This window comes from Artibeus jamaicensis, unplaced genomic scaffold (genome assembly GCF_021234435.1).
Source record: "Artibeus jamaicensis isolate MK-2021 breed Jamaican fruit bat unplaced genomic scaffold, CSHL_Jam_final contig_944, whole genome shotgun sequence".
In the NCBI taxonomy this organism is placed as follows: Eukaryota; Metazoa; Chordata; class Mammalia; order Chiroptera; family Phyllostomidae; genus Artibeus; species Artibeus jamaicensis.
The window spans coordinates 539606-564662 of record NW_026522020.1 but is presented as its reverse complement, the minus strand read 5'-3'; the positions used below and the strand labels follow the sequence as shown (position 1 = coordinate 564662).

Sequence of the window (25057 nt, the reverse complement as noted above, 5' to 3'; positions counted from 1 at the left end):
GTTTGCAGGCTGGTGCTCAATCCACTGTTGCTCAGTCTTTTTAATGTGATGGCCATGCAGTACACATACACATGCTCACTCAACAGCATCGACTGCCCCCACTGACTAGTACAGTGAAGTCATTATTGTTCATGCATGCACATTCCAGTCCATTCTCCTGGGCTGCCGGGTTACATTGATGTCACCACACAAACTATATTAACAATGGCTGGACTCTTTTCTGGACAGACTCTGTGTGTGTGTGTGTGTGTGTGTGTGTGTGTGTCCACACAAACCATTCTCAATATATTAACAATGGCTGGACTCTTCTGGACAGAGAGAGAGAGAGAGAGATTGTGTGTGTATGTGTGTATTGAAAATGTAATGTATAAAAGGCATTTTATACTTCAATAAGCATGGCTATCTTACCATACAGAGGCAGAATGCTACCAGTCCTCCCATTATCTCTGCAACCTAAATGCTGATACCAAAATTATATTCTTTAAATATGGTTGTAATTTTTATTCACAGGCAGCAACAGAATGTGACGGAAAAACAATGAACTGCCACTACCCAGCAATGTAAGCATTAGTAAGCCACTCACTTCTCTAGGTCTTTTTCTAACTACGAACCCAGCATGATTAGATAATCACAAAATTCCCTTCTAGTTTTAAAAATCCTAAGTTTTAATCTGGTTCAACCAAATTCCTTTGATTCTGAACTTATTTTAGAAGAACACTTACATTTCCTTATATAGGATGGAAATTTTACGGTGTAAAGGTTTATAAAATATTTCAAGAACTTACAAAAAGGAACACTGGACAAAGCACTGTATGTACAGTGTAAGACTTTAAATATAAAGTTGCATCCAAAACAATAGGAAAACATCGAATGAAACAGAAAGATGTATTAAAAAAATGCACATATATAATGGGCTTATGTAATTAATATTAAGTATACTACTTTAAAAAGCTAGTTTTTAATCATTTAAAATTTCTTTCACATTTTACTACTTATGTAGCAGTACTTAACTCTCATGACTTTTCATAAAGAATTATCATTTTTGTAGGTTATGACAGTATCTTAAATTTGGAAGTCCACTTTGAGATTACCTGGTGACTTCCTCTATTTTATAAACATGAACTCTGAAGTACGATGGGTGAAACGACTGGCTTCCTTGCCACCACAAGTGACTCACTGCAATCATGGCCATGGTCATAATTTTCTGAGTCAATTTCATTGTTATGAACAGTACACCCATCACATAAAACAAACTAAAATTTGCAGGAGAAAACCATATTAATTTCCCAATTTATATTATGATAATAATCCCATAGAAAAAACAATTACATTTTAGGCAACTCTGCGATCCATATACTGTGCTGCATGATTATCTAAAATCTACCTTCTCCAAATTCATGCATTTTAAAATTTTTATTTATTTATTCTTAATGAGAGAGAAAGAAAGGGAGGGAGAAAGAGAGGAAGAGAAACATCAATGTGTGGTTGCTTCCTGGGTGCCCCCAACTAGGGACCTGGCCTGCAACCCAGGCATGTGCCCTGACTGGGAATCAAACTGGTAACCTTTTGGTTCGCAGACCAGCACACAATCCACTGAGCCATGCCAGCCAGGGCTGCACTTATAAAATTTCTTTGTGACTATTTCCCAAATCTCTTTCTTCAGTCTGAATCTTTTGCTATGCCCTCATCTTGTGTCCAATGGACTTGCTATCATCTCAAGTTCAACACACCTAAAATGAAAATTCTTTATTCTTCTTTTAAGATATTTCGGTCAATGCTTTCATAATTTCCCCATTATCAATAGCCCAAATAATGTTTTAGGTCCCTTCTCAATTTTATTAGTATTATATGCTTGCAGCCCTTCCTTTACACTACCACTGACACTGTTAGAATCTAAGTCCCTCTCTTAAGGCAACAGTATGGTAATATAGATTACTATTTAGAGATGTGGCATGCTATAAAATATCACCATATAATAGTAAAAATTTGCACTCATAATTTCATTTTATGAAAGCTCACACACTGGCTGCCGAGACCAAGATGCGGGAGACTCGCTGCCGTTCTCAGGAATGCCTGGGCCAAGGAGCTGGTGCTGGTTGCGTCCTTCACCATCAGGGGCCTCAGTGCGATTCGGCCTTCCTTCAGCCTCTACACCAAGTATGCCACCATGATCAACGAGGTCACATACACCCTACAACTACCCAGTGCCTGTCTGAGATGACGGGAACATGCCCAGTATGACCCGGCCACCCGCTAAGGTCCCCAGGGTCTAAGCTTGAAGTGGGCTGAAGAAACTGTGAACAGTTCCACTGACTGGGAGGAGGTCCCCTCCCCTGTGGCCCTCAATAAATATGTGAAAACTGAAAATAAGTCCACACATTCTCTTCAGAAATATTTCTAGGTTACCTTGATAGCTCACAAAAGCCCAATCCACTCATACTGGGATTTATTTTAGAACATCAATAAATTTATTAAGCCTGACCAAATAATCCTACTTCAAAAAAGGGTGCCTGCTCAGCAGTAGGGGTGGCTTTCCTGTAGCCGACCTTCAGCCAGATGACAGCAGGCCAGGGAACACCAGGTCTATTCTCACAGTGATATTTTTACCTGATTCTACAGATGATACTACACACATGTTCAAGTAACTTCTGTAGGCAGATATCATATAAAAAGAAAAATAAAAGATAGATTCTTCATAAAGAGTAGACCAGGGATCTTGAGAGAAAATAGCTCCGAGGACCTGTTCTAGTTAATGTCCAAAGGAGATTATTCCAGTTAAATGGTTCTGAGCCTCTGGTCTAAAAGCTTTCTAAATTGAGTTTTTAATCACCTGGGGGTGTACACATGTTGCTGGGTCTATGTCTGTGAGAGTGTGTGAGCGAAGAAACTGGCAGAGGAAAAGCGAAGATGTACTGAGTTCCTTAAACTAAGCCCACGATGCGTAGAGCTGTGTTAAGATGGCAATTCTGTAAAAGGATGTGATCTGTGCCGTGACTACATAAAAACATTCCCTTTGGAAATTTCCACTGTACATCTCACAAAACATCTGAGAAATGTCCTGTTTTGATTCTCTTGAGGATGACGCAATAGTTTTGATGAAATTAATACTGGATCCTTGATTTTGAGGTGTGGCCATTTTATTTCATGGACTGGTGGTTTACAACCCTGTAACTAGGACTCTGTAGCCTTTAGAACTTCACTTCAAACTTGTTAACAGCTTTTTCTTTTCAGCAAAATGTTCATACCACCACAAAAGATTGTTAATATTAGCAATTATCAGATAAATTACAGTCCACAAAACTCTTTATTACATGCTTAATAGCAGTAAACAACAGAACTTTAAGAATTCATGAGCTGAGCACAATGTCACTCTGAGGGATAGTGTTCCTGAAAGAACACTTGACTTTTACACTGTCATACAGTTTTGCTTTTGTAGCCTGGGGATACACACTTGACTTTTCCCACCGAGTTTATATTAGTGGCAAGGCCTACCGGCTGTAACTGCTGTTCAGCACTCTTAATACCCAAGATTCTGACACAACCTGAAGATGGAAGTGCACCCCACGTATTCACATCAACTAAGACTTGGTTCAACAATATTTTATAGAATTATTTAAAAATACTAAAATCACTTAAACTGCTATATTTATTTTACTTTCTCTAAATGTAAAAAATTATTTATTTATTAGAACAAATAGTTGAATGTTTTCTCAAACTACACAGTCTACCCTACCCCATCCCTATTCTAAAGACACCGCCATTGTTGGTACAGAGCTTATGATTCTAAAATCAATGAAGTCCTACAGCAGAGATGGGAAGATGGTAAAACATTATCTTTTTTTTATAAAGATTTACTTATTTATTTATCTTTAGAGGGAAAGGGAAGGAGGGAGGGAGAAAAATATCAATGTATGGTTGCCTCTCATGCATCCCCTACTGGGAACTGACCTGCAACCCAGGCATGTGCCCTGACTGGGAATTGAACCTTGATCCTTTGGTTTGCAGGCCCACGTTCAATCCACTGAGCTACACCAGCCAGGACGGTAAAACATTATCTTGTTCACAAAACAAATAATGTGAAACTGACAGGTGAGGTCAAAGTGAATAAATATCTATAAATTACCACGAGGAAAGATACATTCCATGGTCTAAACTTCCTTCTTTGTTTTTTAATAAGTTTTTAAAATTTTTATTTATTTATCTTTAGAGAGGAGGGGAAGGAGAGAATTAGAGAAACATCAATGTGTGGTTGCCTCTGGTGAGTCCCCTGACGGGAACTGGCCTGCAACCCAGGCATGTGCCCTGACTGGGAATGGAACCACAATTGTGTGGTTCGTAGGCCCGCGCTCAATCCACTGAGCTATATCAGCCAGGGCCTAAACTTCCTTCTTTAATGACATTGTGATTAGAAGATCAAAAGCAAAAATAAAATATGTGAAAGCTACTTATAATCTAACTGCTATATTTAAAATAGAAACCAGGAAAAGATGAGGTGTCTGAAAAATTTTTGTTTCAGAAGACAATAATTAAGACAGGATGAGAAGACTGAGTCTACCTTTGCAATAAATAGTACGATTTTTGGAAGTCTTAAAATGGTTTTGACAAAGAGAAAGCAGCACCGAAGAAAGGAAACAAAAATGATAGCAACTGCTTAGAAATCGAAATCTATTAAATAAAGTTCTAGAAAACAAGAATGAATAATCCATGAGTTCTAGACATTTTTCTCCACCCACCTCCTCACCAAATCAATGTATTTTGCTGACAAGGAGGATGCTGTACTTCTGCTTGACCGGGCAGATGGCAGTATGCCAATTTTCCCCTCATGCTGTCAATACAGACTTAATAAAAGGCTGTTAACTGCCCTAATTTTAAGTTAAGAATTAAAAGATCTGAGATTACTGCACAAGCTATTGCATCTATGTACTATATATATCAAACATGGTGATTTTTACTATATGTAAATAAGATCTATGCATTTTCCGTTTCTCAACAAAATGGGCTTCAGAGGGACCACTTGGAGAGCTTAATATGATCAGCAGTCCCTGTGAACTGACGGTAAGAGCCATTAGCTATTGAGTGAGGCATAAGCAGAGAGAAAAGATAGGTGAAAGGAAGAAGGGAGAGGGGAGGAGGTGGCAGAGAGGGAGAGAGGATGAGAGAGACAAAGGAGCAGGCTAAGCTGCACTGAGAGCCTATTACACCCCCACCTACAAGAGGGCAAAATATGTAGGAGTGTTTCTTTGGACAGATGTGGGTCAAGAAGAAAAATGTCCTGGGGCCATTTGAAACCCCGCCCAAGAGATCACCCAAGAGGACAACCATATTCTAACAGAGAATCTGAATATAGTCATTTGTAAACCGAGACTGAAGGATGGATCAGAAAAGTCATGGGCCACCCAAGTCATGGGCCACACTCTGTATCAGAGGAGCAAGTTATCTCACTGAATAAATTTTAAAAGGACAGAGTAGGAGGCAAAAATTAAAGTTAGTTTTTACGATTTCATCAACTCATGAGTTCTAAGTTTTCAAGTACAGTTACACAGCTGAATCAACAAAGTGACCAAAAATCTGTGAAAAATGCATTTAAAGAGTATTATATATTTTAAGTTTTCCCATTCTCCTACCTCTTCAATTCCTATGAGTTCTATGTTCACCATATGGGAGGTAAAAATGTCCTCAAAAGAAGCTAAGTTACTAAAGAAAAGCCTGAACCACCTCCATTCTAGAGATCTGTTTTGTTTGCTCACCTTTGGACAAGTGATTTCAGTCTGCTGGATCATGATGAGAGCTGAAGCTATGAGAGCTCCTTGCCTCACGTAGTTCACAGGGTCATTTGTCATTGGTTCTAGCAAATTAATTGCTTCCTGAAAATATTAAAAAACAAAACACAAACCGTTAAATAAAGTTGATATAGCTGGGTTTTCAAATTATTTATTGTCATTCTAAGTCAATATTTTCATCTGACATTGTAATAAAAGTTAAGACTAACTAGGTGCAATAGCTTAAAACTTAGTATGCTTTAAGTTTCAATATAATTGACAGTGTGAAAAGCATGTAGAACATGAGTAGTCCTGTCTTGAGGTAAGAGGTCAAAAAAGAAAAATGAGGTTAGTTTGATAAGCACCTATTATTTTCTAGGGAGAGTGGTATTTTATATATTTTATCCCATATAATCCTCTTAATCCTAAAAACAAAACATAAACAAAACAACAGCAATACAAAATAATCTTTACAAAGAAACTGAGAGTTAGAAAGGGTAAATAATTTTCCCAAGTCACATAAGCAGCAAATTTAGGTCAATTTGACTCCAAAACCTGAATTAAGTATCCAACTTCTTTCAAATACCACAGTATAAAAATGTCCTAGATATTTTTATAAAATTAAATTGAAACAAACAAGAACGAAGATAAACTGCACCCCCCAAAAAGATTCTACTTGTTAGAACAGTAAAATAATTAAATCAAATAGAACTAGAATTGACTTCACAGTTACAATTAAAATGACCACATGTAACAGGATTTCTCCAACATCATGTCCTTCAGAATGGGATCAGTACTATGAAAAAAAGGATTCCTTGATTAAATAAGTGAGAGTTCCTGCATACTGTATATTGCCTCCTCTGGTAGATTCAAATGTACATAGCATATCAAAGGCTCTAGAATGTACAAAAGCTCCAGGTAGCTTCACTAAAGAAACTGCTGGAAGTTTAGTTTTTCCTAGCATCTGTCAATGGTATTTGACCAAGAACTCTTTTACCCCATATCTTATAATGACTCCTTGCAGAACATTAACAATGTGGATTTACAGACATATGCTGCTTCACACTGGATACGTTCCGAGAAATGAAGAGTTGGGTGATTCTGTTGTTGCGCGAACATCATGGAGTGCATTCACGTAAATCTGCTGTGGTAATTTTATGTGTGTACTTTTATATGGCTGGCTGTGCAGTAGGTGTGTTTACACCAGAATCACCACGAACACGAGTGATGTGGTGGTGCGCTAACCAATGTCACCATGGTTATGACATTACTAGGTGATGGGCATTTTCCACTTCCATTAAAACCTTTTAAAAAAATCTTCACCCAAAGGCATGGGAGGAGAGACAGAAACAAACATCGATGTGAGAGACAAACACTGATCAGTTGCCTTCCATGCGTGCCCTGGCAGGGGATCGAACTCGCAATCTAGTATGTGTCCTGACCAGGAAGCCAACCTATGACCTTCTGGTGTAAGAGGAAACACTCTAACCAAGTCACCGGCCAGGGCCATTATAATCTTAGGGGACCCAAACATTGCTATGTGGTGTGTGCCTGTATTTATCTGTTTTCAAAGCTATTAACAGATATTACACATACCAGCTAAGTGTTTTCTTTCTCCCTACTTTATTAAAAATGTAATGACATTGTGCAGAGGAGTAAGTTTTTCAAACATTACTTATATAGTTAATATTTCTTATGAAATAGTCATGGTAAAAATACAACCAAATTTCCAACTTACAAGGTAAAAGACACTAACTTGGCCTTTGAGATATGTGACATGATAATAAAGGTATATTTTATTTTTAAAAAATATTTTATTTATTTTTTTTAGAGAGAGGGGAAGGGAAGGCGAAAGAGTGGGAGAGAAACATCAATATGTGGCCGCCTCCCACGTGTCCCCCACTGGGGACCTGGCCTGCAACCCAGGCATGTGCCCCTACTGGAAACCGAACCGGGACCCTTTGCTTCACAGGCCCATGCTCAATCCACTGAGCAACACCGCCCAGGGCAAGATATATTTTAGAATAAACAGATGATTCAGGTTTTTAAGAAACAAAAATAATCAAGGCATCAAACTTCAGATAGGTATTGATATGAAGATTATACAAACTATCTTAGAAATAAAGCAGACTTGTTTAGTATGAGTAATAAAAATTTTCATTGAATTAACTCGTCAGATGCTGTGTCTCAAAGAACATTTGCTCCTAGATATTAAGTTTAGAATAATTTGGAGAGGAAAAAAATCTAATTTACATATAACTTATGAGGGCTGACATAAATGTCTACTAAAGACCTAAAGGGGGAAACACTTGATAAAACATGCAACTATGTGAAAGCCAATTTCTATAAACTGCATTTTATATACCCAATGACGTTTCTAATAAAGTGAAGAAACATTCTCATATAAGAATTTCTCACCCAAAAGAAATGAAAACATTTAAAAAATAAAACTCAGTAAGGGCAGACACCATGTCTAACTTGTTCACCATCAAATCCTTAAATGATATTCCCTCCATCAGTCATATAACAAGTATTTACTGGAAGTCTACTGTGTGCCAGGTCTGATTCAGATTCTAGCAGAGAACACACTGTTCCCAGGGACTTTACCTTTCAGTGGAGAACAGACAGACAGTAAATAAAATAGCTGTAAAAATATGTCAGGGGGTGATAAGTACTACAAAGAAAAACAACACAGGGTAAGGAGACTGAGAATAATGGATAAATTTTTACATACTTTCAGCTACTTGTGGTAAAAATGTCTATTTTAATTCCTAGCCTCAATTATGTTTTGTGAATCAAAAATGCTTGTCATTTAAGCAACAGGGCATTTCTTTATGAATCTCATGATGAATTATGTTTTCAAATCATCGACCTGCCTAACCCAATGTTTTGTCACTTTTGAGGGCTTAACAAATATTAGGTTACCTATTATGTTTATGAGGAGAAAACAGAAAAACAGCAAGTAAATGATTTGTTTAAAACCAAACCAAACTAAAGGAGTCAAACTGACTTAATTTTGGTGGCCTCAGAAGAGAACCTCAATATCCACAATACTAATTCTGCAAATTAAACATGTAAAATAACCACATAAAATGACCAGAAGTAGCCCTTTACAGGAAAAAAAACCCTTTATCTTCTTTTAAAAAAGAAATCGGTGCTTTAAAAAAAGTCAAAAGTATTTTTTTCATTATAGCCACCCACATAATGTGGTAGTTTGTTTTTAGACAGCTTTGCACCTTCCAGCACAGTAATTAAGGAAGTTCTGGGAAGCTCTGAGAGGCAAGTTCAGTCTTAGAGATCACGCCATGCCTGTATTTCCACAGCTGTTACATAAACTTTTCTGTGAAGGAAAACAGTCTGGCGCCAGGAAAGAGCTGATCCCACTGGCACTGGGCTTTACCTTGTTTCCTGTACCAGCGCAGCAGATACCCAGGGCCATGGCGGCTCCATAGCGTACGTGCGGATTGTAACTCTCCGACAATAATGAAACAACGCTGGGACACTGTTCAGGGGTCCTGATGAGGAACAGAGAAAGTGAAGTCAGTGTTATACATAACATATTTTAAGTCAAGATGAGAGAATTTTAACCAATTAAAAAAATCCTCATGTGAGGATATGTTTATTGATTTTAGAGAGAGGGGAAGGGAGGGAGAAAAGGAGAGAAACACCAGTGTGAGAGAAACGTTGACCGGTTGCTTCCCTCATGTGCCCTGACCTGGAACAGAACCTGCAGTCTAGGTATGGGCCCTGACTTGGAATAGAACCTGCAACCTGTTGGTTTGGGCACCAAATTTTTTAAAGTTATGGGAAACAACAGCTATAATGAATAATTAACAGAAATTGAAGAATTAAAAATCTACAGAATTCTAATCATTGACAGTCGAAATCTGCCTTCAATATTCAGAAAATAAATGCAAAGAAAGAGGAGTGGGTCAGTGATTCCTCAACCACAGTTCCGTCTCACAGAACTACAATCATTCCTGTGTGCCTCCTCCATAGTTGGGAATAACCACGGTCATGAGGGGTACACACTGCTCTATATCCATGCTTAGGTTTCCTGCTTATTCTGTGTTCTGTTTCAGAAGACAAAAGTCATTTATAGAGATTCCAGAATGTTTCCAAAGCTGCATGAAAGATTTAAATTTCCCTGCATTAATCTGGTTGAATATTATTAAACTGATAAATTAGCCTTGGTAAGCATAAAATTCTCATTTTTTGTCTTCAGCAATAACTTTGGTGTTGATAATAGACAAAGTGTTCTTTTGTCATCCTCTTCTGCTTGTGACAAAGTAAAGATAAAAAACAACCCTGACTAATGAAGTATCTGACCTCTAAAAGACCACCTTGTTATAGTGGTTACCCTTGAGGAGCAACAGGACAGGTGGGGTAGTAACTAGAAAAAAATGTAAGGAGAGTTTATAGGAGGCTGGTAATGATCTTGAACTAGGTTCTACTTACACAGATGTATTCAGTTGTGAAAAATGAAGTTGTAGGCTAATGATTTTGAGCAAGTTTTCAGATGTAGGAGCTGTACATTACACTTCAATAAGAACTGTTTAAAAAAACTATCCATATATTACATTTCAATAAAATTTTTTAAAAAGACTATCCCACTGTGAATGAAAGCAGTTGTTATCTATAGACCAATTCAAGTCTACAATTCAATGCTGGAATTGTTCTCTAGCCTCAAACTCTGGTGTGGGGTAAATTCAAATTTTAAATGGAGCAGAGTCAAGTTTATGAAAAATGTCTGTAAAAGTGCAATTTTGCTGTGAGGGAAGGTTGGATTATTTTACTATAAGGGAAGGATGTATTTTGCTGTAAGAGAAGGAACACACTCCTTGAAGGAACACACACTCTTTGTCAGTTTGACAAAGTTTCCCCGCATGAATAATTTGGAAATAATACTAACAGCAACAATATGGAAAAAGTTTAGTGTTGTGAAAAAAAAAAGCAATATATTCAAGTGGAAGATCTCAGTTCTAGCTTTAATTTTGCTAATTTCTTAGTATAGGGCATTAGGAAAGTCCCTTACATTTTCTTTTCTATAATTAGAGATAATTTTTCTTGACTATTTTGCTGGAATAATATAAAAAACAAATGAGCAAATAACTAAAAGTATGCTAATAACTTACATGCATACTGAAATAAAAAATAAGTTATATAAGAGGAAGCCACGAAATCAAAAACCCATGTTCAAGTTCCTGTTTTTGTCTATAAATAGTTGGGATAATTTAGATAAGGTTCAATTAACCAAATGCTTTAGGGTCCCTTTCCTCCCCAAAAAGGAATGGGACTAGAAGTTCCATATGGTCTGTTCCACTTTACAAAAATTCTATAGCTTCAATGAGAAATAGTCCTATGAAATAAAAATGAAATTTAAAGTGATAGTACACCAAAGAAAGTTATTCTGCAACTTCTAGTTGATAGTACCATCATTTATATTTTACTTTCCACTCCTGTTTGGTTTAGAACTTAAAGCTCTGTTCATAATGTGATACTCAAAATCTCTGACAAACTCAAGCACTGTCTGGTTAATTACGAATACCATTCAAGACTGCACAAGTCTCAAGGGCCAAGAGCCGAGACCATCGTATCTATATTTTCATAAATTATTAGCACAGTGCTAGGTTCTAAAGATAAAATAATTTTTATTTTATTTTAGTAAAAGACAAAGGGAGACAAACTAAATTTATATTTAGAGACTCACCCAACATGTATTTTCTACTAGTTCAAGGCCTAATGGTTAGCTACTGAAAAAAATATCAAGACCTTCACTGTTTCCCTTCCCCCTTAAGTTTACAATTCAGCTAAATAATCAAAAGCAGGTAGAGTTAATAAGTACCTGTGAGTGTTACTTCATAAGGGCTGAGTGTCTTTTAATTTTATGTGCTTTGAAGTTCCCAGTAGGGAGACTACGTATAGGTCTAAGGAAGGCTTGCTTTAAAAAAAAAATAAAACACACACTAGAATAGGTAACTAAGCTCTGATTTGTAATTTCAATAAAATTATTTCCTGGCTTGTAGCTAACAGTCATCTTGCCAATGTTAGTATTTGTGCATACCTTCCACAGAGCAGGAATTGTGCAAGGCATATGCACAAGTCACTGCCACATCACTGGACCATAAACTACACATATGAATTCCCTTCTTTCAGCTTACCAGCTATTAACTACTGTTTCTTTATTGAGTATTTTCTGCAACCTTTATGTTAAATAATACTAATAAAACAGAAAGCTTTCAAGAACAGTGTGTCTTTTTTCTAATTTATCTTCACTAGAGGAGTAAAAGTGTAGCAATATATGTATGTAGACAGACGCACTGTTCTAAGCACATGGAGTCCACCACTGTGGGAAGTCCTTTGGTAGAATTATAAATTCATAATTCATTAGGCAAGTACCACATGCTAATACAATGACACAGGAATTAAGAATACACACCTCCCCCACCTTTGAACTCCCCCGTACTCCCTACCAACAAGAGATTCCAAATAATCTGAGCATCATCCTAAATTTCAAAGTACTGACTGAATGTCATTAACTACATACACCCCAAACAACTCCACCTACATACACAATTCCATACGGAACAAGAGAAATAAAGAGCATGTCTCCCCTATACTGCTTCTCCCACCATGATCATTCATAGGCACCCAGGAACTCAAACCATTTTATTCCCTCACTCCCCGTATCTAACCTGCTACCAAGTCAAGTGAAAACCTTAAATCTTGTTTCTGTTTCCACTGCCTGTTTCAAGCCCTAATCACCTCTCACTGGAGATACTACAGTGATTCCTTAAATTATCCTTTTGCCTCTTTTGCCTCTTGTCTTCAGTTTTTTATGGTAGAGAGAACATGGGCTTAGAATTAGAAGACCTAGATACCAATTCTAGTGCGGCCATTTATTAAGAGAGCGGCAATCACTAAATCTCTTTAAGCTTTCATTGTCCTATCCATAGAATGATACCTGCTCTACTTTGTGCTGGGGAGAGTTGGTGGTGTGGTATACTATAACCACTGAGATCTAGATGCATAACTGGCAACTGTCTTTGGGTCAGAACCTGGAATTTGGCTACTAGTATGCTATAGTCTGGGCTATTTTTATTCAGGGTCCTGACCTCTAGATTTTTTCACTGGCCTTTTAAGGAGCTAATGGCACACAGAATACTTACCCCCTTGCCTCTAAGCAAGCGCAGGGTATTCAAGGGAAAACAAACTCACTGCGAAGAGTTTATCCTAACTGTATCTTAAAACTTCATTTATTTTACGATCTTCACTTGTTAAAAAAGTATACTTAGAACAGAGCACTAATAATTTCATGACACTTAGAAAAAATTTTGTCTGGGAACATAAACACTGGGAGCTTAATGCAGAACTTTACTTAGCTGATTACCATAAAGACTAAACTAGGTTATGAGGGTTATAAACTCAAAAACACATAAAATTCTTGTAAGTTTCTCAGTTGAAAAACAGCTCCAACTCTGACACATTCTTTAGGAAAGTGTTAAGACAGGGAATGACACATTCTTTAATAAATTAGATTAGACATTCAATCTCAAGAGTACAGTAAAACCGTACTATTCTTTGTTTACCTCGATTCTGCAGCAGGTAGCTCTAAAAGGACAAAAGAATCTTTCTAAGCAAAGACAGTAATGCAAACATTTACTGAAAGCAAAACTGCACATTAATCTTTATCCAAACATGTACTTGCATATAGTAAATGTATATATTGAGCTTTTTAAAGTAATGGTTAATAAATGAATAAATGATAAAATTATATTATCACCATTTTGCAACCTGGAATAAATTAATGGACCTCAGCATAATCATCAATGCTGCTAACTTCAGAAAATGAGAAGCAACTAGACCTTATGCACGCTGCTAGTCCCGACCCTCCAGAGAGAGAGGAGAGCAAGAAGAGAGAAAAATCGAACCAACTACCAATTTACAGAAAATACAGAAGACCAAACACACATTACATTAGACATAGGGGTGCAATCAGCAAATTCCATATAGTGTGGGAAACTTGACAGTAATAATGACCTTGTTTCTTCAACAAACTGCAAGGAGGGGAATAAAGAGAGAGGCAATGTAAGGCAAGAGATGGGGAGCCCTGGCTGGTGTAGCTCAGTGGATTGAGCACGGGCCTGCAAACCAGACAATCGCGGTTCGATTACCAGTCAGGGCACATGCCAGGGTTGCAGGCAGGTTCCCTGCAGGCCAGTTCCCAGCAGGGGACGCATGAAAGGCAACCATACACTGATGTTTCTCTCCCTCTCTCCTTCCCTTCCCCTCTAAAGATAAATAAATAAAATCTTTAAAAAAAAGGAAAAGAGATGGGGAGATACCCACAAACTAAAAGAAAATACACCAAGTATTTAATTCCATTTGCCTTTCTTTCAGTCACTTCAGATAATTCTGATACTCCTTAAATCTTAGCTTTTCTATATAAACATTTATCTTAAATAAAACCACAAAATAATTCCTGTAGTTTGTTACAATATTCTTGGATTAGCACTTAAACATTCATTAAATAAGCATTTAAATGACTAATCCCTGATCATCAATAAAAGCTCATCTCTACACCACCATAAACATATTTAGAAAAATAAATGTCTATAAATGGTTCAGTCATAAGAACAATAGTGGATTGTGTTTATTGGGTGGCGAGAGGTAGAGAGCAAAAAATCTAATACCTGACAAATCATTTTATTAACACAGATGTGTAATGCATGAGTTAGTTTTTTCAAATATGTATTATGTTTTGATATGTTGAATTTAAAAGTATATTTACTCAGATAATTACAAGTGTGCTTGCTGGATTTGTTTTCAACAATGGAGCTACATACTGTGGAATTGAGGCAACTTTTCCTGTTCTCTTTTATTTTTTGGTTAGTTTATTAAAAATAAAGTGAATACTGCCTTGGCTGGTGTGGCTTGGTGGAATGAGTAACAGCCAGCCTGCAAATCACAGGGTTGGTTCCATTGCCAGTCTAGGGCACGGGCCTGGGGTGCAGGCCAGGATCCCAGAAGGGGATGTGCAAGTCACAACGGCACATTGTTGTTTCTCTCCCTCTCTTACCCTCCCTAACAATAAATACGTAAAATCTTTTTAAAAAAGTGAATACCATTAGAGATTAAAAGGTGGGGATATACTTTTTAAAATTGTTTTAATCACAATGTAAAAGAGATGTGTAAAATATCCATTATCAGAAAAATAAGAGAAGAAAACAGTTTCCCAAACATACTTTTGTTCCAGGAAACTCTATATCCTAAGCTACACTTATTTGTAGTTTTTTTACTTTATCAGTTCAGTTTAGTATTTATTGAATATCTACTACATATAAAATGCCACAAGAAAAACAAAATCACATAGGTTCTGCCCTAAACTTTACAAACTTTGTCCTACCTTCAATATTTCCTCTTAAAAATATTATCTTACTAGACCTTAGAAAAAAATAAAAAATTAGTATAGTTTTGGAGAAGCTTTTGGTATACTGACAAACATTAAATTCTTTCTGTCAGATAAAATGGAGGGAACATCTCAAAGAGGAGTGTGGATTCATAAGATTTGTACAAGGAAATTGCTACTTCACCATAAAAAACATGGCCCTTAAAAATCTCCAATAGAGGCCCTGGCTGGTATAGCTCAGTGGATTGAGTGCAGGCCTGCGAACCAGAGTATCGAGGTTCAATTCCCAGTCAGGGCACATGCCTGGGTTGCGGGCCAGTTCCTGGCAGGGAACCCACGAGAGCCAACCATACACTGATATTTCTCTCTCTCTCTCCTTCCCTTCCCCCTTCTAAAGATAAATAAATAAAATGTTAAAAAAAAATCTCCAATAGGCCCTGGCCGGGTAGCTCAGTTGGTTAGAGCACCATCCCAATTCGCCTAGGTTGAGTTCAATCCCTAGTCAGGACACATATAAGAATCAACTAATGAATGTATACATAAATAGAAAAACAAATTAATGTTTCTCTCTCTCCTCTTAAAATCAATAATAATAATAATAAAAATCTCAGAAAGCATTTTTGGACAAAGAAATCTGTAATATTCAAAGTTATAACCAGTAAATCTTTTTTTTAAATCCTCACTTGAGGGCATGCTATTTTAGAGAGAGGGGAAGGGAGGGAGAGAGCAAGAGAAACATGGATTGGTTGCCCTTTGCACATGTTCAGACTGAACTGAACCTGCAACCTAGGCATGTGCCCTGACTGGGAATCAAGTCTAAGACCTTTTGGTGTATGGGACCACACTCCAACCAACTGAGCCGCACAGGCCAGGCATAGAGTCAGTAAGTCTTCGGCGTCTGCTACATACCTTATACTGTTCCACGTATGGCACAGGGAATTGAGAAGCCCCTCCTCAAGCCCTGGTCACAGTGGAGATACATGGGAAATCCCCACAGGGAACCATGAGCTCAAGGCTTTTGGAACTGCTTACTCAGTCCTTCCCTAGTCTGGAGGTTAGCAGTGGTGGTCACAAAACCTATGCATTTTACCACCTAAGCTCTTGCTTGGCGGCCTATGGATGTTATATCCATGTTTTTGGTTTACAGGTTCACTGGTTCTTCAGCCCATGACAAATAAACAGGAGCTCTATCAGTGGGAAGGAAGAAAGGTTGAAGTTTAAATGCTTCTGAGAGCCTGGCTTAGTGTTGGGCATGTCTTAGACTTGAGAATAGTGAGGTTGGTACTTTCAACCCCTATTTTACAGGAGTTATAGAATATACTATTAGAAGATAGCCAAAAAAGGATAAGAGAAGTGACAGCCAGAGGCTGGGAGGGGCCAGAGAATCTTAACAGCAGGCGCAGATCTGCCACCACTTTGTAACATGTAACATAATGGTTCCTATCACAATGCTGGATCAAAAAGAGATTTGGGTTATAATGCTTATATAAAGCTTATAATGTTAAAAGAGAGCAGGAAGGTAGGTAAATAAAAATTCTGGTGCTAAAAAAGAGTTACAGCATTATTATCATACATACCCACCTCCCTTTAAATCAGCAAACCAGTAAGTATGAGTGGATTGCCATCAATCTACAGGTTATTAAAGAAATTTATTATTTCCTTGATTTTATAAAAAAGAACATATTCTCAGAAAATTTAATTTACTTTTGATATTTAAATAAGTGTTCTGATGATAAAAGTCCACTTCTAATAGCTGATTATGGAAGACTTACAGTGTTAGGAAATCTACACCAAAGAAATTTGGTCCTTTATGATCACAGACTATAATTCCAGGTATAAGAATTCTTTGACTAAAGGGCATTATCAGTTCATGATATCACTTATACTATAGATTCACTGATATTTTACAAAATATCTTATAGAGTTCTTGACAAAAATAGATAAGCGGCTGTCTGGCATATCCAGGCAATAAACTGACAAAAACTGTCAGAATCAGCCTTTACAGAACGATGGAATGTAGTCAAAAACTTAAAAACCACCGGGGAAAGTGTAATAATGAAACTTGCTGCTGCGGTGTTGTAAGAAAGTGCTATGATGTTTACCACTGTCTGCCTACCCATTCTGCTCCCCAGAGTGGCAGTGGCAGTGGAGATGGCAGAACAGATGGCAGCCTGGATTCCAAGAGGGAGCAAAGGCAGCTAGCTCCCTGAAGGACCAGTGAAATACCCTGCCTTTGTTTTATTCAATTTAAAGTGCTCTCAGGTCTGGAGCAACTTCTGAGATAACATCTGCTGAAAACATTTAAAGGCAAAAATGCTGGCCAGATCATCCTGGGGCAAGGGACAGTAATCAGGACAGGCTGAAAAGCCTAGAAAGTAAGAGAGTGGGAAAAGATAATTAAAGGCTTTTCTTTAATAGTTCCTGTATATACCAGGGGAATTACAAAGACCACATGCATGCTCAGGATTGGACCGCTCAGGAAAGGCCTGAGAAAACCCTAAACTTTCGCCTCAGGCTCTGCACAAGCAAGGAGTAAAGGGAGAATGGTAAATGACTGGCTAAACAGGGAAGTGCCCCAACAGACAGCCAACTTGCAAAGACTGGGAGAGGTTTTTTCCCCCTTTTTTTCTTTTCTTGGCTCCAGACCTTTAAGGAAACTGTGAAAACACTAGCTGACCACTAAGCTAATGGAACATAGATAGAATAGAGGCTTTTAAAAACTACTGAAAATACTAAATAACCTACAATTCACAATAAACTGCAATAACAAACCCTTGGAAGGAGAGAGAATCTGATTTATTGAGTTCCTAAATTATAATACCCAAAATGTCCAGTTTTCAACAAAATAATTACAAGGCATGCAAAGAAATAAATACAGCTTATCCACATGAAAAGGAAAAATGAATAGAACTGGTCCCTAAGGAAGCTCAGGTATTGAACTTAAATAAACTATCATATATATACTTAAACAGCTAAAAATAAAACAAAAAATACAAAAAACCCCACACCATGGGAAAATAATCAGAGGAAACAGAACAGTGTCTCACCAAATCAAGAACACCAATAAAGAGGTAGAAATTATAAAAAGAAACCAAATAGGAATTCTGGAACTGAAAAATACAGTAAGTGAAATAAAAAATTCACTAGAGGGAATTCAACAGCAGAAGTGATCTGGCAGAAGAATGAATCAAGTTAGGTTAATAGAGATGATACAGTTCAAGGAGCAGGAAGAGAAATGAATGAAAAAAAATGAACAGGCTCTAAGAGGCCCGTGGGACACACTCAAGCACACCAACATACGTGTAAGAGGGAGAAAAGAGGGAGGGGCAGAAAGAACATTGGAAGAACAATGGTCAAAACCTTCCCAAATTTTGCTGGAAGAGTAGAAACCAACAAACTCCAAGGGGAATAAACTCAGAGATCAGTGAACAAAGATGATGACACATTCTAGTAGGAGACAGAAAATAAGTAAGTGATAAAGTAAGTAAAAAGGTGAAGCAGTACGGAGAACTAAAGTAGTAAATCAAGTAAGGGGTACTGGAAGAGCCAGGAGAGGAGGGCACACGCAGCACTGATGAGAGTACTCAGGGTGCGCTTCAATGACAAGGTGATACTGAAGCAAAGACAGAAAGGTAGTGGGGAAGCAAGCCAGCCCTGTGGCTATCTGGAGGAGTGCATTAGGTAGAGCAGCAATTTTCAAGTGTGCCACAATAATTTTTAAAACATGCAATTTCTGACTATTTAGTCAGGGGCACTGACCTCTTTTCCCTTAGACTGTCAAAAAAAAGAAAGAAAGAAAGAAAAAATGACAATAGGCAACATAATAATAGCCACTTGGTGCGAATGAATCGAGATTATACCTATTTTTCTTTTGGTCAAATTGGCAAAAAAATGTATTTTTTGGTGTGCTGCAGAATTTTAGCAATTAGCTTCCATGTGCTATGATATGAAAAAATTTGAAAATTGCTGAGGGAGAGGAAACAGTCCATGCAAAAGTCTCCTGGTGGAACAATGCTTCGTGTGTTTGAGGAACAGCAAGGCGGTCAATGGTTTGAGTGCAGTAAAGAAGGCAAAGTAGCTGCAGATAGGGCTGGATCATGCGGGGCTTTACAGAAACTTTGGCTTTTACTATGAGTGAAATGAAGGGCCGTCAGAGGATTCTGAGCAAAGGAATGATATGATCTGACTAAAAAAAACAAGGGGGATTTGGCTACCCTACTGAAAAGACAGAGCAAAGGTAGAAGGAAGACCAGATAACAGGCTACCTCAGAAATCCAGTCAAGATATGAGGTGAGTTGGATAAGGTGGTAGGAGGGAATGTGTGGGGGGGGAGAGTGTGAATTTTTTTTACATTAAAAAAAGTTAAGTGTTGTTCAAGTACAGCTTTCTGCCTTTTATCCCCATTCTAGCCCACCCCCAATTTTTAAAATATATACATATAAATCATGTATGTAGAACCAACAAGATTTCCTGATGGATAAAATGTAAGATGCAAGAGAAAGACACTGGAAGGATGCAACTATGTTTAACTCACATAAAGAAACCAGTAGAGCAGATTTTGAGGGAAAGAGCAGAAGTTCAGTTTTGAACATTCTGAGTTTGAGATTTTTTTAGACATCTAATGGAAATAATGAGTAAGTCACTGAACATAAGAGTCTGGAATTTGAAGGAAAGGTCCAGACTAGAGATACAAATTTGGAAGTTACAGTACATAGTATTTAGAGCCACAGATGTGTATGAGATCATTAAGCACAGACCAAGGGGAGAAGAGGTCCAGAACTGAGTCTTGAAGGAGCTGCAATGTTAAGACGTTGAGGAGATGTAAGAGAACAAGTAAAGGAGATTAAGAAGGAACCGTCAGTGAGGTAGGAGAAACTCCAATAGAGTGTGGTCTAGTGGAAGCCAAGAGAAGACACTATTGTAAGGAAAGGGAAATGATCAACTGGATCAAATGGTGCTGTGAAGTAGGCAGAGAAGGTTACATCATCTCTTTTTATAAATGCGGGAGTTAAAACTCAGAGAAACTGGTTTGTTTGTGGTCTCCTAACCCTTAGGTATGTTGCTGGTCTCATTTCATGACCACAGATTAAATAGCCATTAGCTTAGAGAAGGTGTGTTACAAGTTTAACAAGTGGATGGAAACCATACCAAAAGAGTGAATGGAGGAAGAAAAGGAAGAGGGAGATGAAGTCAAGAGAGGACAGGAAACTGAGGGAACTGCCTATTAAGAGGGTAGAAGAGGATTTAGAAGATTCTGTAAGAAAAACAGAGAACAAGGATGGAGTGAATTTGGAGACAAGAAAAGATACAAGTTTAAGGAGAAAAGCTTAGTCAGCAGTGCTGACTATTGCACAAAATCATTAACTGGTGTTGCTTAGCAACTTTCTCAAGAGTTGTTTTAGTAGAAGTTGGGGATAACAATCTGATTGTAAGGGTTACAGACTCGGGTAGAAAAGAACAGGCAATTCTTTAAGAGCTTAATAATGAAGGCAAGAAACTTAAGGGATAAAGGAAGGTTATATTTTTCATTAATTGGAAATCAGAACATGTCTGCAACAAAGAAATTACAGCTAAGAAACTGTATATTAAAGGCATGGATTCTATGAGCAAAAAGAAGAATACTTTAATTCAGCAGGATTGCAAAGAATATAGTAAAGAGGTCAGATCAAAAAATTAAGTGAAAGATACTTTGGAAAAGAGGAATGACAATATAATTCCAAAGAAAAGAGTGAATTAAAAATAAAGACATTTTGAGAAGAGAAGGTGAAATAAAATAGAGCTTTCTGATTGGTCTAAGTCTTTCATTAAAATAAGAGATGGGGCTTCCAGCCAAGATGGAGTTGTAGGTAGAAACACTGCGCCTCCTCGCACAACGAAAATTAAGGACAACAAAGATTTAGAAACAAAATCACAACCAGAACAGACAGAATATTGAACTGTATAAAAGGCCAACAACCATTCAACAAGACCAGTAAGAGGGGCGGGGTTGGTGGCCTGTAGAGAGGGGTTGCAGCTGGAAAAGGCAGTGGCAGCCAGACCCGGGAGCACAGGTGGTGAGGGGCAGACTGAGGTCACACATTCGGGTGCAGATAAGCTAGGCAAAGCAAAAATGGGCAGCAAGACAGACTGAGCAACCCAGGGCCCCAGCAACGTGAAATAAAGCCTAAAACCACCGACTGAAAAGGGGCCAGGAGAGACTCCCAGCCTCACAGGAGAGTTCACTGGAGAGACCCACAGGGTCCTAGAACAAACACAAACCCACCCACCTGAGAACCAGCACCAGAAGGGCCAAATTTGCTTGTGGGAAGTGGCAGAGGGGACTGAAATTTGAGAGAGTACAAAACAAGCACCACTGTTCCCTCTTGGACCCTGCCCCCACATACAGTGTCACAACCCACCAACCTGGGTTACCCCACCCTGGTGAACACCTAAGGCTTCACCCCTCATATGTAACAGGTGCAACCTGACCAAAAATGGCTCAATCAGAAGAACAAATCAAAGCTCCAGAGCCAATTCTTTTAAGTGACAAAGAGATAGTCAACCCATCAGATGCACAGTTCAAAACAGTGGTGATCTGGATGCTCATAGAACTGGTTGATTTTGGTCGCATATTAGATGAAAAAATGAAGGCTACACTAAGTGAAATGAAGGAAAATGCACAGGGATCCAATAGTGATGGGAAGAAAACTAGGACTCAAATCAGTATGGACCAGAAGGAATAAAGAAACAACCAAACAGAAAAGAATGAAGAAACAAGAATTCAAAAAAATGAAGAGAGGCTTAGAAACTTCCAGGACATCCTTAAACGCTCCAATATCCCAATTATAGGGATACCAGAAAGGGAAGAGGAAGAGCAACAAATGGAAAACTTATCTGAACAAATAATAAAGGAGAACTTCCCCAATCTGGCAAAGGAAATAGATTTCCAGGAAATCCAGGAAGCTCAGAGAGTCCCAAAGAAGTTGGACCCAAAGAGGAACACACCAAGGCACATCATAATCACATTACCCAAGATTAAAATGAAGGAGAGAATTCCAGAAGCAGCAAGAGATAAGGGGACAGTCACCTACAAAGGAGTTCCAATCAGACTGTCAGTGGATTTTTCAAAAGAGATGTTACAGGCAAGAAGGGGCTGGAAAGAAGTATTCCAAGTCATGAAAGGCAAGGACCTACATCCAAGATTGCTCTATCCAGCAAAGCTTTCATTTAGAATGGAAGGGCAGATAAAGTGCTTCTAAGATAAGGTCAAATTGAAGGAGTTCATCATCACTAAGCCCTTATTATATGAAATGTTAAAGGGACTTATCTAAGAAAAAGAAGATAAAAAATATGAACAGCAAACTCACACTTATTACAAACACACCTAAAACAAAAGCAAACTACTCAGACTCCTAAAACAGGAGTGGAGCCACAGAAATGAAGATCACATGGAAGGTTAGCAACAGGGGAATGGGAGGAGGTGGGGGGAAGGTACAGAGAATAAGTAGCATATACGGTGGGGAGAAAATAGGAGGAGGGCAAGAATAGTATGGGAAATGTAGAAGCTAAACAACTTATGACACATGGACATGAACTAAAGGGGGGGAATGTGGGTGGGAGGAGGTGTGCAGGGGGGAATGGGACAACTGTAATGACATAATCAATAAAATATATTTAAAAAATAAATAAATAAGAGATGATTTCACTCATCAGTAGAGACTGACTGAAGGAGTCTAAAGAGAACAGACTAGACCTGGCTGGTGTAGCTCAGTGGATTGAGCACAGGCCTGCGAACCAGAGAATGTGGTTCAATTCCTAGTCAGGGCACATGCCTGGGTTGCAAGCCAGCTGCCTGCAGGCCAGTTCCCAGCAGGGGGTGTACGAAAGGCAACCATACATTGATGTTTCTCCCTCTCTCCTTCCCCTCTAAAGATAAATAAATAAAATCTTAAAAAAAATAAAGAGAACAGACTAAATTTGTAATAGCTATTCTTATAATTTTAGCTCTCTCACTGATCTTGTCAAAGAGAATGAACAAGAAAGGAATTAAAAAAAAAAAACCCAAAATATTTGAGTGCACTGTAGGCACTGCTGAAGTGAGCTAGTCTTAGCTCTACCATGTTTGTATACTTATCAATATACTTGTTTGTATCCCCACTAGAATATGAAGTACGTAAGGGTAGAAAATGTTTATCTTGTTCATCACTTTATCTCTACAAGCAAATGGAACTCAACAAATACACAGCATGAATATGAATACGCAATGAACAAAATCTACATATTGTTAAAAATTCCTTAATAGTTGGTGACTGACAGATATTATGACTGAGAGGTAAAAAATGTCGGTGGCTGACATTTATTTTGTCTTCCTAGGTCCATAAAAGACATTAGGCTGCCTTTTAAGTCAAAATTAGAATTTGTTCAATAAATTTAAAAGACAGCGGGGATAAAATTCAGTATTTTATTTTCTTTTTTCTTTTTTTTTTTTTTAAGATTTTATTTATTTATCTTTAGAGGGGAAAGGAAGGAGAGAGGGAGAGAACTGGCCTGCAACCCAGGCATGTGCCCTGACTGGGAATCGAACCGTGGTTGCTTGGTTCCCAGGCCCGCGCTCAATCCACTGAGCTACACCAGCCAGGGCCAGTATTTTATTTTCAATTAAAAAAAAGATTTTATTTAATTTTAGAGAGAGGGGGAGGGAGTGAGAATGAGAGGGAGAGAAACATCAATCAGTTGCCTCTTGCACACCCTCAAACTGGGACTTGGCCTGCAACAAAGGCATGTGCCCTGATTGGGAATTGAACCAGTGACCTTTAGGTTTGTGGGACAATGCCCAACCCACTAAGCCACATCAGTCAGGGCAAAATTCAACATTTTAGAAAAAATGCACCAATTAGATTTTTTAGGTATGGTCAAATTACAGTCTGGTTCTCACCTTTAAGCTACTTTAATTAGTATTTGGAATTCTTGGTAAATGAGAAATTCTACACAAATGAAGTTTTCATGTATTTGAAATGTGACTCTACCTTTAAGAATCATACTTTTATATCATTTTGGAAGGAAATCTTTTTAAAAATGCACTTCACATATTCCTGCCACCCAAAACAGAACTGAAGAAAGATTTAACCTTTTCTTAAAAAATGTGAGAGTCACCACTATGATATCAATTATTGTATCACACAGAGTTGTGGAAAACTGTTATATATGAGCTACAAGTGTATTGTAAGTAGACCTACATACCTACACTTTTTAATTCCTGTTTCTTCAGCTGACCCTGTTTGTTATCATCAAAGTGCTTGTCCAATTTTTAATTTGTTACTCTGCTTTGGAGTACGCTGGGAAATGTGTGTGTTAAAACTATCTCAAGAGTGAATTTATCACTGGACTTTTTTTTTTGTACTGTTCAGTCCTACCACCACATGCAAATGTTATTTTCATTAAAGAGGGGAAGGGACAGTTTTTTGTGAGCTGTGTGTGTAGAGCATAAAGATCTGAATCAGGGACTTACAAGTTGCCTTCTATCTAATACGAATGAGGTTTTACAGCACAATTTACTCATTTGCCAACTGAGTTCTTTGTCTATCCATTATTTACTTTTTAGCTTTCTTTCTGATTCTCCGCTATGCTTCTAATAACTCAAGGTTGCCACATATGTGGTTGTTCTAACTAGTTATACTCCTTAGCCATTTAATTTAAAAATTAAAAATAATCCAAGTACCAATTTTAAGTACTTTAAGATTTTTTTTTTATTTTTTTCTTTAAGATTTTTTTTAAAAAAAGTGGGTGAATGTGGGTGAGAAAGGTTAGTATTGACAAAGTACTATAATAATAATAATAATGGTTAGCATTTTTATAAAGAATATTTTAAAAATCTTATCTATAAACACAAACCAATGAAGGTTTTTCATGC

At 37.8% G+C, this 25057-nt stretch overlaps 1 protein-coding gene across 1 annotated transcript in view; it reads right to left on the bottom strand.

Moving 5' to 3' along the window:
- Positions 1-25057, bottom strand: part of PSMD1 (proteasome 26S subunit, non-ATPase 1) — a 104346-nt gene that overhangs the window by 23044 nt on the left and 56245 nt on the right. The window contains exons 17-18 of the mRNA XM_037152167.2: positions 9160-9274; positions 5748-5864 (exon numbers count right to left, since the gene is read on the bottom strand). Of these exons, the coding sequence (XP_037008062.1) occupies positions 5748-5864; positions 9160-9274 (232 nt within the window). The remainder of the gene's footprint in view (positions 1-5747; positions 5865-9159; positions 9275-25057) is intronic.